The sequence below is a fragment of the Conger conger genome, chromosome 11, assembly GCF_963514075.1.
Source record: "Conger conger chromosome 11, fConCon1.1, whole genome shotgun sequence".
Classification (NCBI taxonomy): Eukaryota; Metazoa; Chordata; class Actinopteri; order Anguilliformes; family Congridae; genus Conger; species Conger conger.
The window spans coordinates 42,056,047-42,069,826 of NC_083770.1; the positions used below are offsets into that span (position 1 = coordinate 42,056,047).

Consider the following 13,780-nt stretch of genomic DNA (forward strand, 5'->3'; position numbering starts at 1 on the left):
CAGGATTACTGCGCTGAATAAACCCAATAGCAGCTCTTTTTACTTCCACTTTCTTGAGTTCGGGGAGTTCAGGGTTTTATTCAGTGCAGATATCTAACTAATTCTGCAATCCCAAATACCCCCGAATGCTACTGTCAAGTGATTTTGTCAGGCCTTCACAGTTATAGATTGTTGCTATGTCAGCAAAATGGCGAGTGGCATGTCAATTACGTCAATCGAATCTAGTGGGTTTTTTTCTCGCCATGATGGAGTTGTTTTCCTCATATGCAATTTCTACGTTTGGTTTGATTTCTGCGTACATGTATATGTAGTAGCCCAGTCACGAAGGGAGATATGTTAGTTTTTCTTAAGCGCACTTTAAAGTAAGTTTGACGGTCCTATTGTGTAGTTGAGTAGTGCTTAACTTACTAGCTAGCTACATACCTAGGAGTGTTCTCGTTTTGCTGTTGCTGTGGCTATTATTTGCCTCTTCGTCAAGTCAAGTATATTTGTATAGCACATACTCATACAACTGAATGCAATTCAAAGTGCTTGACAGAAAAAAAAACCCCGATTGATTTGACAATGCATAGCCAAAAACAGTTTAAAATTAATTAGCTAGAAAAGAAGCACGTCAGAGGTGCGTATTCGTAGAGGTGAAAGAAGGTATCGTTACGCGCAAGAGTTGCGTTGCTTTTCAACACGTGTAAGGTATGTAACTAAAGTAAACAGTTACGTTTTGTAGGCCGCCCACATGTTAGGTTTAAAGGGTACAGCTAACGTTACTTAAGTGCGGCCAACGATTCAGCAGTTATATATGTAAAACAGAATACTTGGGTGTATTAACGTGTGTAAACTAACGTGTAAACTTAATCTAGCCAGCAAATATTCTTATGATATTATTCTCACGAAGAAACTCGTTTTTCTTGCTTTCCCCGAAGACCCACCTTCAGAGGCTCACCTGAGATGGGATGGGTCCCAGGTCAGGACATAAAGCAGAGAGGGGAGGCAGAAAAAGCAAGAGAAGAAGCTTGTTAGCTACTGTGACACGTTTGGGCGATGGCCATCTGCTTAATTTGTTTGTTGAAGTTGTTCGCGGTGGGTTTTCGAGATTGCTGTAATGTTAATGTAGTCAGATTACCTGTTGTACATATATTAGATTTCTGTATGGCCAGCACAGCATGCTTGCACAGGTGCACCACCCAAAAGAGTTAAAGATTGCACTGTGCCACATCACCAATTGGTCAAAAACTTGGATCTAGGTCGGAGGGGCGACAGGTGAACATTAGCGCCACCTTTGGGAGATTAGAGATGCAAGAGTGTCCAAATATTGCAGTCGCAGAATTCCTCCCACAGACGCCAAAACAGGGAGTGACAAATAGCAGCCACACCCACCTGGATATAGTACACACACACAAAATTCCTCACGACTGCACACACAGAAACGCACAGAACAAAAATCTCCCAGCTTGGAGTTGGCGTAATTCGCTCCACTGCTTTCCCTATGGCTAGAACAGGCCCAGTTAGATATTGTTGTTATGGAGCAAATTGCCATCTGTTTGCTCCTGGGGTGTGGAAATGTCCTCCTTTAGATGGAGCAGTTTGCAAGTCTTTCCTCTTTACGATTGGTGTCATTGCTGTGTTTATGTGACTATATGTATGTCACATTTAACTCTAAAAACAGCTCCTCCCTCTTGTGTAATTCCCCCAAACATGTTGACAGAAGACCTACCATGCTTACAAACACTTGCTTGATAAAACCAAACAATTTATGTTCATGGGTTTTTGAAGTAATCTGTTGTCGAGACTAACAAAAAGTATTGTTTTGACGGCATGATGGGATGGGACTGGTTCCAACACACTGCTGCGTGTGGCAGCCAATGCCAATGACTACTGTCATACATGTGACAATATGTTTTTTTTTTTTGTGGTGACTGTTGGGAGACTAATGACTAATTAGCTGAATTAACTAATGAATGGTCAAGTTGGAACGAGTGCAGGTCAATTCCATTTCAGTACAAATTTAAAGTCAAATTTAGAATCTGGCAGTTAACCTGTTCTGGAGTAGCCTATAGCTTAGTGACTAAAGTGGCTTGAATGGGACCTGGAAGGTTGGTGATTCAAGCCCCAGTGTAGCCACAATAAGATCAGTGCAGCTGTTGGGCCCTTGAGTAAGACCCTTAACCCCACATTACTGCAGGGGGACTGGCCCCTGCTTAGTCAACTGTAAGTCGCTTTGGATAAAAGCATCAGGTAAATAACTGTCATGTATTATAATGTTACCTTTTTGGCACTAATTACCTCTGCACCCCATATGTGTGTCAGCATTGTCTTTGGTTTGGAGTGGAACCGAAGGCAGCGTAGAGCATATTATTGACCAGGTGTCCCTGTGCATTGAGTCTCAACCCAAGTACGCTGATAGATGTGCGTCTTTATTAAACAGTATCTCGGCAGCTGGTGTTAACGCAAGGCGGATACTCTGGGCCAAAGTTCAGGAATCCAGTGTTTACTTTAAAAAAAAGGAGCCAGTCATCATTCTGCTCTGGGTGTGGATGGGGTGTACCACAGCTGAAATCGCTGAAAAGACAATATTAATCAAAGCAAATTGGGTGAAGTACCTCCCTTCTGTACTCCAATTGTACATAGCAGAGTCTCAGCTAACTTGTAGCTTTTCATTTGTCATTTCACTGTTATAGTTTGAATGCCAATTGCTTCTTGTGTTTTTATTTTGATTCATTTTAGAGACATGAAATTAATAATCCTTGTTGAGTAATGTCTTGTGTACACTACACGACTACCAAAATCCTAACAGTGAAGTGCTTCTCACATTTAATGACCCTCTCATGGTATTTCCATCCTAGGAGAGCTCACACTACACTCACAGTCACAGGATATGTTCACTACACCAGCCTTGTTTAAAGACTTGTGATAAAATCAAATCAAATCAAATTGATAATATTTGCAAAAAACATTGCAAATGAGCTGGAGATTGGATTGGGAGAGCTACAATTGAGTCTCTGGCCATCTCGTGTCCAACAGCCATTGGAGTCACGCAAAGACTGGGGTTTTCCTTTGGTTTTTATTTAGATCTTGACTACAAAATTGTGACTGTATTCTAGGCATTAGATGCCTACCTCCCAGGGTTTAAATTCTTGATGAGCTGTGCAAGTAGTAGAGAGAGAATATGAAACTGAGACCAGATCTGTTTGCCTGTCAGTCTTCTGTCTCTCTGTCTGGAGCAGGTGTGACCTGCAGCTGGACTTGGAGAGCTCCCTATTGGCCACACCCACAAGATCAGGTAACTTGGGACAGGAAGTTCCATCTTGTGTGATGGAATGATGCAAATGAAACATTCCGCCAGGGTAGGCACTGCCACACATTTCCCTGTGCTGTCACTCCATACAAATTCCTTTGTGTTTAAAATCTCCAGTCAAACCAGGCGTGAGGCCCAGCCAGCAGTGCAGCAGTCTCTAGGCACGCTGAGCTATCAACTCGACAGCCTCAGAGTCTGCCGGATGCCAAATTCATTTCCAAGTCAGGCTTGGGCCTCTCAGCCCAGCAAGTGTGAGACACGATATGCTTGCATGCGTGATTCAGAAAAAAAGCCACAGCTAATCACATTTCTCAGTAGTGAAAGGTCTGTTGTGTAGTAACCAATCACTGTGCCCCATATTGCCATTTAAAGTGGGTTTCAGTGAGGGTACATAGCCAGATTCAATAAGTACATAAGCTATGCTATGTAACACATTACTAGAACCAGGAAGGACTTAGCTATGCTAACACATTACCAGACCCAGTAAGTATTTAGCTATGGTAACACATTATCAGACACAGTAAGTATTTAGCTTTGCTGACACATTACCGGACCCAGTAAATCCTTAGCTGTGCTAACACATTACCACCAGACCCAGTAGGGACTTAGCAATGCTAACAGTTAAGCGCAGTCCTTATTCCCAGGCTATTCTAACCCACTGTCTCTCAGAGCATCTGCAGGCCAGTGCCCAAGGGATTTAACTCCACTACCATACAGCAGGGATTAACTGAGACTCCATTAAACACTGACAAATCCATGCTGATAAATCTCTTCATGTCACACCCTAAAAAAAACAAAGTGCTTATTCTCAAGGTCATATTTCAGCTTGTTTGGTGTTTGAAGTTAAATATCAGTATCTTGGCACTGTGTGTGTGCACGCATGTGTGGGTATCCCTGTCCTCTCCCTATCAAAGATAAATCTCATGTTTCTTTCCTTGAATCAGTCTGATATCCTAATCTCTGTAAGCTTCTTATTATAAAGCTTCTTATTTATTCATCTATTTTTCACTTTATCATTTCATTTTTCACAAGGCACAGGTCACTCGTCCTGAATTTTCAGAACTTTAGATATCCCACAGTATGCATGGCATCTACTGTGGACTCTTTTCTGACATAATCCCACAGATATGCAACATTCTATTTTTAATCCAAATTGCTTCATATCCTAATATTGATATCCTCTGATTTAATCCTATTGACCTAAAAGCAGATTGGAGTTTCCACAAATGCATGTTTAATATTCAGTCAATGCTGTCGTGCTGTTTTAATTGTATTTTCATGCCGACAAAAGACAGATTTTGGCATATTGGGCGGATGTTTTTTTTCAGACAGTGATGTCCTTTTTAGAGTCAGAAGTGTCCTGTGCCAGCCACAGTGAGTGTTATTTCTTTATGAGACAAAATCACATTAAACTTAACTAGCATACAAAGTAGATATTATTGACCATGATAAGCAAAAATATTTTATATATAAAGTGTCTTTTTCCCATTCCTTTTATGTTTTTGGGTCTGACTCTTTCTGCCATTTACATGAGCTCTTCCCAAACTTTATGAGACCGTGACCCAGTTAACAATGAACATCCTTGCGCGACCTGCCCATAGAAATATATAAGCATATACATTTTTTTCCAATATTGAATTAAAACGGCAACAGAAAAGATTCTGTTTTGTCGTTTTTATCGTGTGTCTCAAGTCTAGGCCCAGCTCAACATGCCGGACAACCCACTGTTCATACAGGTCTCTAATGAAGGTTAAGTACACTCGACTGCACAGTCGGAAATACACAGGGAGGCAAAGCTGTTATTCCTCGGATCAGGAATGTCTCATCATATTTGTCACTGCTACAGCCTTTGCTATTGATGTGGAAAACACAGAGGGGCATGTACAACAAATGCTACTTTTCATTAGTTTACATGTTGTTTAGCTGACCCTTTTATCCAAAGCGACTTACAGTTGATTAAACTAGGCAGGAGACGATCCCCCATGGAGCACATGCTACTGTTCATCAGTCTTGATTACATGTTATTTAGCTAACGCTTTCACCTAAAGCGACTTACAGTTGATTAGACTCAGAAGAAGACAATCCCCCCTAAAGAAATGTAGGGTTAGGGGCCCAACAGCTGTGCAGATCTTATCATGGCTACACCGGGAATCGAAGCACCAACCTTCTGCGTCATGTACCTTAGCCACGAGGCTACAGGTTGCCCCCCCTGTACTGTGGTTTGGTGTACTGTGTACAGATGAGTGGGTATTTAGAGCCTGATTTACTCAGACGTTTAGCTTGCGCAAAACCAGTTATTGCAATGATTGGTCATGGTATTTGGTTTGGGTTAGGTTATTTGTTTTTTGTGTTAACATGTTGAATCAACCTCCACCCTTGAACAGTGTTCAAGGGTGGAGTCTAGTGTTAGAATACAAATATCACGTAACATAACTTGGCTAGCCTGAGCAATATGGCGGACAGCTCTGACACCAAGTTAGAGGATGAGAAGAAGAAATACAACTTTACAGTTTTGAACTGGAATTTACAGAGGAAGAATTTTGTGAATGAGAGAGACAGAGAGTGGAGGACAAGGCAGTCGAAGCTAACACAGAGCAGAGAAGTGAAATCATACCTACCGAGACAGAGAGTCTTTGCTGCTGCGGGGCAACGGCTGTTGTCCTATCTCTCTGGCTAGTACTCCCAGGTCACCTGGGCTAAAGTATCAACCCCTTGTCCCCTTGTTACAAGAGTTCCCCAGTCCTTAGTCTCCTCCTCTCCATCTACACCAGATCCCTTGGCCCTGTTATCTCTGCTCATGTCATGTAATACCACTGTTATGTATTTCTGCCTGCCTGTGAGACATCCTGAGCTGGATGGACAACCACCATCTAAAGCTCAACACAGGTAGGACAGAGCTAATCTTTATCCCTGCTCTAACCTCTCCCTTCTCTGATTTTTCCATTTCACTCGGGGACACGGCTGTGACCTGATCCCTCAGTGCAAAGCACCTAGGAGTGGTGATGGACAACAGACTGTCCCTCTCTGAGAACATGGTGGTGGTGACCCAGGCCCAGAGGATCCGTCTCTTCCTCACTACCTACTCCACTCAGCTCCTTGTTCAAGCAATGGTCGTTTCCCACCTGGACTACTGCACTTTTCTGCTGGCTGGCCTTCCACCATCCGCCTTCATCCATCCATCCATTATCTTAACCCGCTTATCTTGAACAGGGTCGCACGGGGGCTGGAGCCTATCCCAGCATACATTGGGCAAAAGGCAGGAATACACCCTGGACAGGTCGCCAGTCCATCGCAGGGCACACACACCATTCACTCACACACTCATACACTCATATCTATGGGCAATTTAGACTCTCCAATCAACCTGCATGTCTGGACTGTGGGAGGAAACCGGAGTACCCGGAGGAAACCCACGCAGACACGGGGAGAACATGCAAACTCCGCACAGAGAGGCCCCGGCCGACGGGGATTCGAACCCAGGACCTCCTTGCTGTGAGACGGCAGTGCTACCCACTGCGCCATCCGTGCCGCCCATCCGCCTTCAGACCCCTACAATTGATCCAGAACGCTACGACTCATCTAGTATTCAACGTCTCCACACATTCTCACATCACCCCCCTGTTCACTGACCTCCACTGGCTGCCTGTTATGGCTTGCAACAAATTTGAAACTTTGGTGCTTGCATACCAGGCAGTTTAGAGATCAGACGCTGTATACATCCAAACGTTAATCAGACCCTATACACTGGCCAGATCCGTTTAGGTGTGATCCTTTTCCACTACTGGACGCGTGGCACCTCCCCCTCGTCACACCTGCACTTCTCCGTCACGGCTGCTGTCTGTTCTGTCCCCACGGTGGTGGAATGACCTTCCTGTGGACATCAGAACAGAGTCTTTGAAGCGCAGATGGAATGTTGATGTACTCTTCAAGGGTTCAAGTTTCATCTATGTGATCACTCTAGGACTTGGAACTGTACTTTCTTCTAGGGTCTCCAACGCACTTGTCCCTCGTTCTGGTTTGCAATTTATTGTACGTCGCTCTGGATAAGAGCGTCTGCTAAATGACTATAATGTAATGTAATGTGTCCTTGTGTACTGTATCCTTGGGGTGACATTCAGAATCTGTCTCTTTTGGTCAGCGCAATAGAGCTGCACTAGAATATGGAAGCCATTCAGCATCCCTGTTAAACTCTGAATGAATGGTGCTTTGTTGCATTTGGTTTCCTGGAGCTCCATTGAAGTCAAACTCAAGCACATGATGACATCGCCAGCACACGGCGAATCCAGCTCACAATGGAAACAGAGTGAACTTTCTTCCTTTAAGACATATTTAGATTTTTTTATTCCAAATGTACATCTTGACATAAGAAACGGTTATTGCATCATATTTGATCAAGCTTATATTGACAGTATATCAAACTGACTCAAAGTTAGTTGTTAAGTGTTCAGTGGTAGTTTTCAGCTCGGCACAGATACTGCTGATTCAAGATAGGTCAAGTAATTATTTACTTCTTTAATTAGACACCGTTTATAGATCTAAACATTCATATTACAATGTTCATATTCATAATGATGCATCTGAAGTGTACTTTCACAATGAAATTACTGAATATTAGGACCTCAGTTGGACAATTCATACAAGGCATATGTCTATACGCACATACCTGTGTGTGTAAACATGTCAATATATACAGTCATTTTTCTGTCAAAAGTGTAAAGCTCGCTAAAAATGAATAGCTCATTTCTTTGGTTTGGAAAGCGTCAACGCAATAGCCCAGTTTGTGCTTTGAAACCCTGGCTTGCGTTTACATTCAACACCGCTACACCTCGCGCTCACTCTTCCCTCCCTCCGTTTCCCCGAAGCCGAGGCAGAGATCCACGTATTGCAGACGCTCGTCCACACAGCACGCTTTCTTCCCGTCTCCCGCCGTGCTTGCGCATTCATTTCGCTCCGTTCAACCGACGTCTTTCGTTTTCTGAATGTAGCGCTTTCCGAGCAAGCTGATCGAGGCAAGAACGACCCGGGCGGCGCTAGCTGCCCCAAACCCATCACCGTGAGACTGCGTTCGACAGGATTTCTGCCTTAAAAAAAAAGATAGCATAAGTTTTATTTATTTATTTTTTTAAATATATCAAGAAACGCATCGAAGATTTCACCGAGCGCAAAAACTGGAGGATGAATACCATACGACAGGTGCCTTCAAGGGTGAAAAGCAAAAGGACCGAAACCAATTTGGGGGCAGAGAGAGAACACTTTGACAAGCAGCAGGTAAAACCGTAATAAGATGTGCGCAGTTTGATTTGGTTGCAATCGGATGCATTGGGTTTTCGACGTTGTTATTCGAACGGAGGGCCCTTTCAAAAATAATTTTATGTGCGAATTCAAGCTAGCTACATAGTTTTCCGTCCGCGTATCGATTGAAAACTAGTCAGAATTGGGCAAGTAGAGGCAGCATAGCCTACGCGGCTGTAGCGTTTGTTGGAAATCCTTTGGGACTCCGTTGCATGGCTAAATATTGTTTTGAGAAAACGACAATGCACTGTAGTCTTAACAGCGGGGGCTCGCCAGTGTTTTTACACGGCTGCCTATGCATTAGCCTAGTGCTGTTATGCGTATCTACTGGTGTAGACTATGTATTCTCTTTTTCAATAACTCGACCTCCTACCATTGGGTAGCTTAGACAAACCCATGTCGTCGAATTTGAAAAAAGCCACACACATGACAAAAACAGAATAGAACCCACATGCCGTCAGCTCCACAAACCATATTTGTTATGATTCTGAGAATCTAGATGTCTAACCACAGTAGGTAGCGGACCGATGAGTCGGTTTAACCTACAGTGTGGTGCAGAGCCACGACGAACCCTTTAGCAACTCTGTTTGTATGCACAGAATTTACAAGTGATGCTAACATGGATGACTAAATCAAAACGCACTAGTTACGTGTGTAAATAATAATCATTTAGGTGTGAAGGTCTTTAATTGGGAAGTCTACGTTTCCTCCGAATCACATGGCGTAGAATTTCCTACTTAGATCACCGTTGAACATACTACTGATAAAAAAATGGATGGAGAGATTTAAGAGACTGGAAGAACGTCATTACACTTAGTTTCTGAAGCAACATGAATATCATAAGCAGCACATCCAATAAATGAGAATATGCCGTTTCTAATCACTGTCGAGCACATGTTATGCACATGGTTATGTTGAGTTGACTATGATCTGTAGCTATATGTTAACTTGCTAATCATTTCAAGGCTGAGAAATAACATCTCTCACCTATATTGCGTTGTATGTATTGCATGAGCGATATGGACCTCAGAACTTGTTTAAGGATTGTGCTTTTGTAACACTGACGGTTAATGCTATTCAGTTGCTAACATAACTTTGTTTGTCAGCAGTTTTGTGACATGGGATCATAATGTCACCGCGTCTGTGTTGTGGTTGCGGGTTTCGTGTTCACTCAGGTGTGAAAAAGCGAGAGGACTCACGGTTCATGACATTGCTTTTTGTGTTTTCTCAGCCTTTGTTGTTGGTACTTGCTTGTCACTTGCATCAGTCATAGACAACTTTTTGCAGGTGCGTGAGATGTCTATGTGTTATAAGTTAACGGCCATTACATCGGCCATTACATCATCTTGAAACTGTAATCATGTTCATTATATTTGAACGCACAAGACTTTGTCAGTTAAAAATACAGGCCTGTTGCCATGGGTGGCTGGTTCCCAGCAACAGTGGGGGCTTGCAATATTGCTGCAGGTATTTGCCCCTACCGTGAGCTACACCGCCTGATTTCACAAATTATTTTACCTGCTTGGTTCAGGTGAGCTGAAATCAGGTGGCATAGTGCACAGTTAAAGCAAATGCCTGCAGACACTGCGGCCCACAGGACATTGAGTTGAGTAGCCCTGCTGTAGGCGAAAGCGAAAGTTGTAAAAGGTAGTCAACGTATTGGTACCCTAAACACACTGCAGTGTCATACCTTCTATGGTACATCTGTGCCTTCATTTCTGAGAGCACTGGAGGGGGCTGCAGTGTGCGTTATTGGCCTCTCTCAGTAGCTGAAGCTCACATAGGCGACCAGCTCGTGCCAGGGGGCTGCTTTTGTGACAATGTGCTTCTGCCCTTGGGTCCCTGCTCTCTCCGATCCCTGCTCTCTCTGGGCCTGGGCTTTTAATCGGAGAGAGGTTAAATTAATCTTCTCTGTTTAGAAGTGTTTATGGTTAAATAAATCGTCTCTTTTTAGGAGCGTTTATGGCGGCTCGGAGTGCCTGGGCTGTGAGCGTCAAGCATGGGGTGTTTTCACCGCTCCGTTTTCCCGTCCTGGTTTATTTCTGCTAAGCTGTGATCGTTTGTTTCTGCTACGCCGCCATCGCCGTCCCGGCAGATTAACTCGCGCTGTTGGGCAGCCTCGTTTCCCTCCCATGATCCTGCGGGGCGCCTGCTTTGCAATGTTGGAGCAGCGTTGCTGTGATGTAGCAGTGTAAACCAGGGCTGGCCAACCCTGCTCCTGGAGGTCTACCGTCCTGTAGGTTTTCACTCCAACCCTAACAACGCACCCCTCATTCAACAGCGAGAGCAGGGCTGCCCAACCCTGCTCCTGGAGGTCTTCCATCCTGTAAGTTTTCACTACACTTGTTGAGCTGCTAATTGGTAGAATCAGGTGTGCCAAATTATGGTTGAAATGAAAACTTAGAGGATGGTAGATCTATAGATTACAGAGAGGATTGGGCAGCCCTGCTCTAAATATTGCAGAAATGCTTTGAGAATGTCACAAGTTCAGCGGTTTTGCCAGTTGATGGAGAACATGTCTGGTGTTTGCTGTGGCAGGGTGTAGTGTTGTGTTAATTTCAGGGAAGGCAGATCCCACAGTTGTCTGCATACCCAAGCCATAAGGATGTGGTCACCCGAGTAGATTTCCACACCAAGGCTTACGCTAGCCTCTTCCGCTGTTAGCAAAGCTAGCCACTGCTTTCCCCATCTTGCCTGTGGTTGCGTAGCTGTGACGGTAACTCGGCAACATAACAAGCATGGACGAGAGTTCTGTTTTTACCTGCCAGACACACAGGTGATCCTATACCCACACTTCTGCTCTTGTTGAGTCCAGGCCCTGATCTCTCTTAATTCCCAGTACATATCATAGTTTTCCTTGCCTTTGTGTGACCCAGGATCCTCTAATCCAGCTATGAATCACACACACTTTGCCACACGACCGTCACAAAGCTCTGTAAGGGATCTGTATGGAGGGTGAGCTTCCCGGACACTGCCCCTCTACAAGGGACTGGTCTAACCAGTTCTTGTGTCCGTGACGGTTTTATACCGATTCAGTGACCTGCACAACTGAGGTGAACAAGGCGCTGATTAGCCGGAATAATAATTGTACATAATTATGCACAATATAGCAGCAATTAAAATTAATTTAACTTATTTTGTCGTCCTGGGGATTGGGGAAAGGTAATCTTAACTGAAATACTCTAGGTCCATTGGAGTTCATTTCGGTCGTAACACATGGCTGGCTGCCTTTAGGGTGCTGGTGAGTGAGTGGAGCAGTTTGGGGGATTTTGTAGGAAGTATGCACTGGATTGATCAGTTGACAGATCTATATAAATGCACTGGGCTGCTTTAGAGAGTTCCTGTGTGGTGCAGTTAGGACCCCCACATGGCTGGTGTTGTGCAGTGTCAGTGTTCATTCCCCAGGGTAAGTGCAATCGTGCTCCTGGGTCCCACACAATCTCAGCCGTTTACCGCCTCCACATTCCTCAGGACATGAGGGTGGAGAGGAGTGTGCATGTACAGTCACCATGACGGCGAGATCTCTGTGTTTCACTGCCTCTCTGTGTCTCTTTGTGTCTCTGTGTCTCACTGTGTCTCTGTGTCTCTCTGTGTCTCTGTGTCTCACTGTGTCTCTGTGTCTCACTGTGTCTCTGTGTTTCACTGTCTCTTGTTTCTCTCTGTGTCTCTGTTTCACTGCCTCTCTGTGTCTCTCTGTGTCTCTCTGTGTCTCTGTGTCTCACTGTGTCTCTGTGTCTCACTGCCTCTCTGTGTCTCTCTGTGTCTCACTGTTTCTCTGTGTCTCTCTCTATGTCTATGTCTCACTGACATCTGTGTTTGCTCGGCTGTGGGTTGAGGCTGAGGGCAGTGCTTCAATGAAGATGTCAGGGTGTGTCTGTGTGTGCACTTGTGTGTGCGTTTCTGTATATGTGTGTGTGTGTGTGTGTGTGTGTGTGTGTGTGCGTGTGCGTGTGCGTGTGCGTGTGCGTGTGCGTGTGCGTGTGCGTGTGCGTGTGTGCGCGTGTATGTATGTGTGCGTGCATGATGGAGGTTCTGTACACACTCTGCTCCCCAGATGCTGGTGTGATAACGAGGGTGCCACGGTGCCAATTAACATAGGCCATGTCTCCATGGCAACCAGGCATCTACAGGAAGCGGATGGAGGGGGAGTGGCACAGGAGTGCGGTTCTCCCTTAGGAGAGAGGTGGCTGAAGGCTTGTGTAAGGGAGGTTAGCACAAACAGTGCCCTGCTGCCCCAGGGGGGGACACTGAACTCCCAGTGAGAACATGCCGAGGCAGGGAGACACGAACCAACTCACTGTCCTCATGTTAACAGTCTCTGTGGATGCTGCAGTGCAATGTTTGTCAACTCCAGTCCTCACTTCCCACTTGCCGAGATGGCTTTTGTTGTAACCTGATTTAACTAATCAAGGGCATTTTTGGTGGTTTGATTGGTTCAGTCATGAATTCTGGTGTGTGAGTTCCTGGTTACAGTGAAAGTGGGCCCTGAGGACTGGAGTTGACGAACACTGTTCAAAAGTTTTGAAATTGTGTTTTTTGAAGTTCGCTCCTGAATTAAAAACCCTCCAGTCTGGTTGTACCAGCATCGCGTTGTAGTTATAGCTATAGTTTATGTTGTATATTTGGCCTGGAGCACCTCCATTTGCAAACGCATCTGCATAAGGCCACAATCTCAAGTGAACTACCTGAGCAGGTGAGCAGAGAAGGACCCGGAATTTGAGCGGGAGATGTGTTTGACGGCGAAACCCAAGACCCAGGCAGTGTCCGACAGGACGTCCTCGTGGAAGACAAACCCAAGCAGGTTGGCGCGCAGTGAGGCTGTACTGACCTGTCACCCTGTTGGGGTGGGGGTGAGGGGGGGGCGGGGGTCTTGGTACATGGTCGTGTTTTGTGCCCGAAATACTGCCCCCGTCTGACTCCGGACCTTCGCTGTGGCTAAGGGTCACATGACTTGGCGGAATCTCCCTTCAGTTAAAATGTCTGTAAGCGGCTGTGGCATTTATTTATTTATTTTTCCTTCTGCCTCGCTCACATTCATTCTATCTTACCCTCTCTCCCCGCTCTTTCTCATTCAGTCTCTCATTCTCCCCCTCTATCCCTCTCTCTTGCTCTCCCTCTTTTTCCCTTAAAGTCCCCGGGTGTCTGGATGTGTTCTAGCTGCTCAGGGCCCATCTGCCAGGGCTGGCAGTGGCAGTC

At 45.1% G+C, this 13,780-nt stretch overlaps 1 protein-coding gene across 1 annotated transcript in view; it reads left to right on the forward strand.

Annotated features, from left to right (window-relative positions):
* The first annotated feature begins 8,139 nt into the window (after nucleotides 1-8,139).
* The window catches only part of hip1rb (huntingtin interacting protein 1 related b), a 37,854-nt gene continuing 32,213 nt past the window's right edge, over nucleotides 8,140-13,780 (forward strand). Inside the window, exon 1 of the mRNA XM_061259989.1 lies at nucleotides 8,140-8,560. Coding sequence (XP_061115973.1) covers nucleotides 8,468-8,560 — 93 coding nt within the window. The 5' untranslated portion in view covers nucleotides 8,140-8,467. The remainder of the gene's footprint in view (nucleotides 8,561-13,780) is intronic.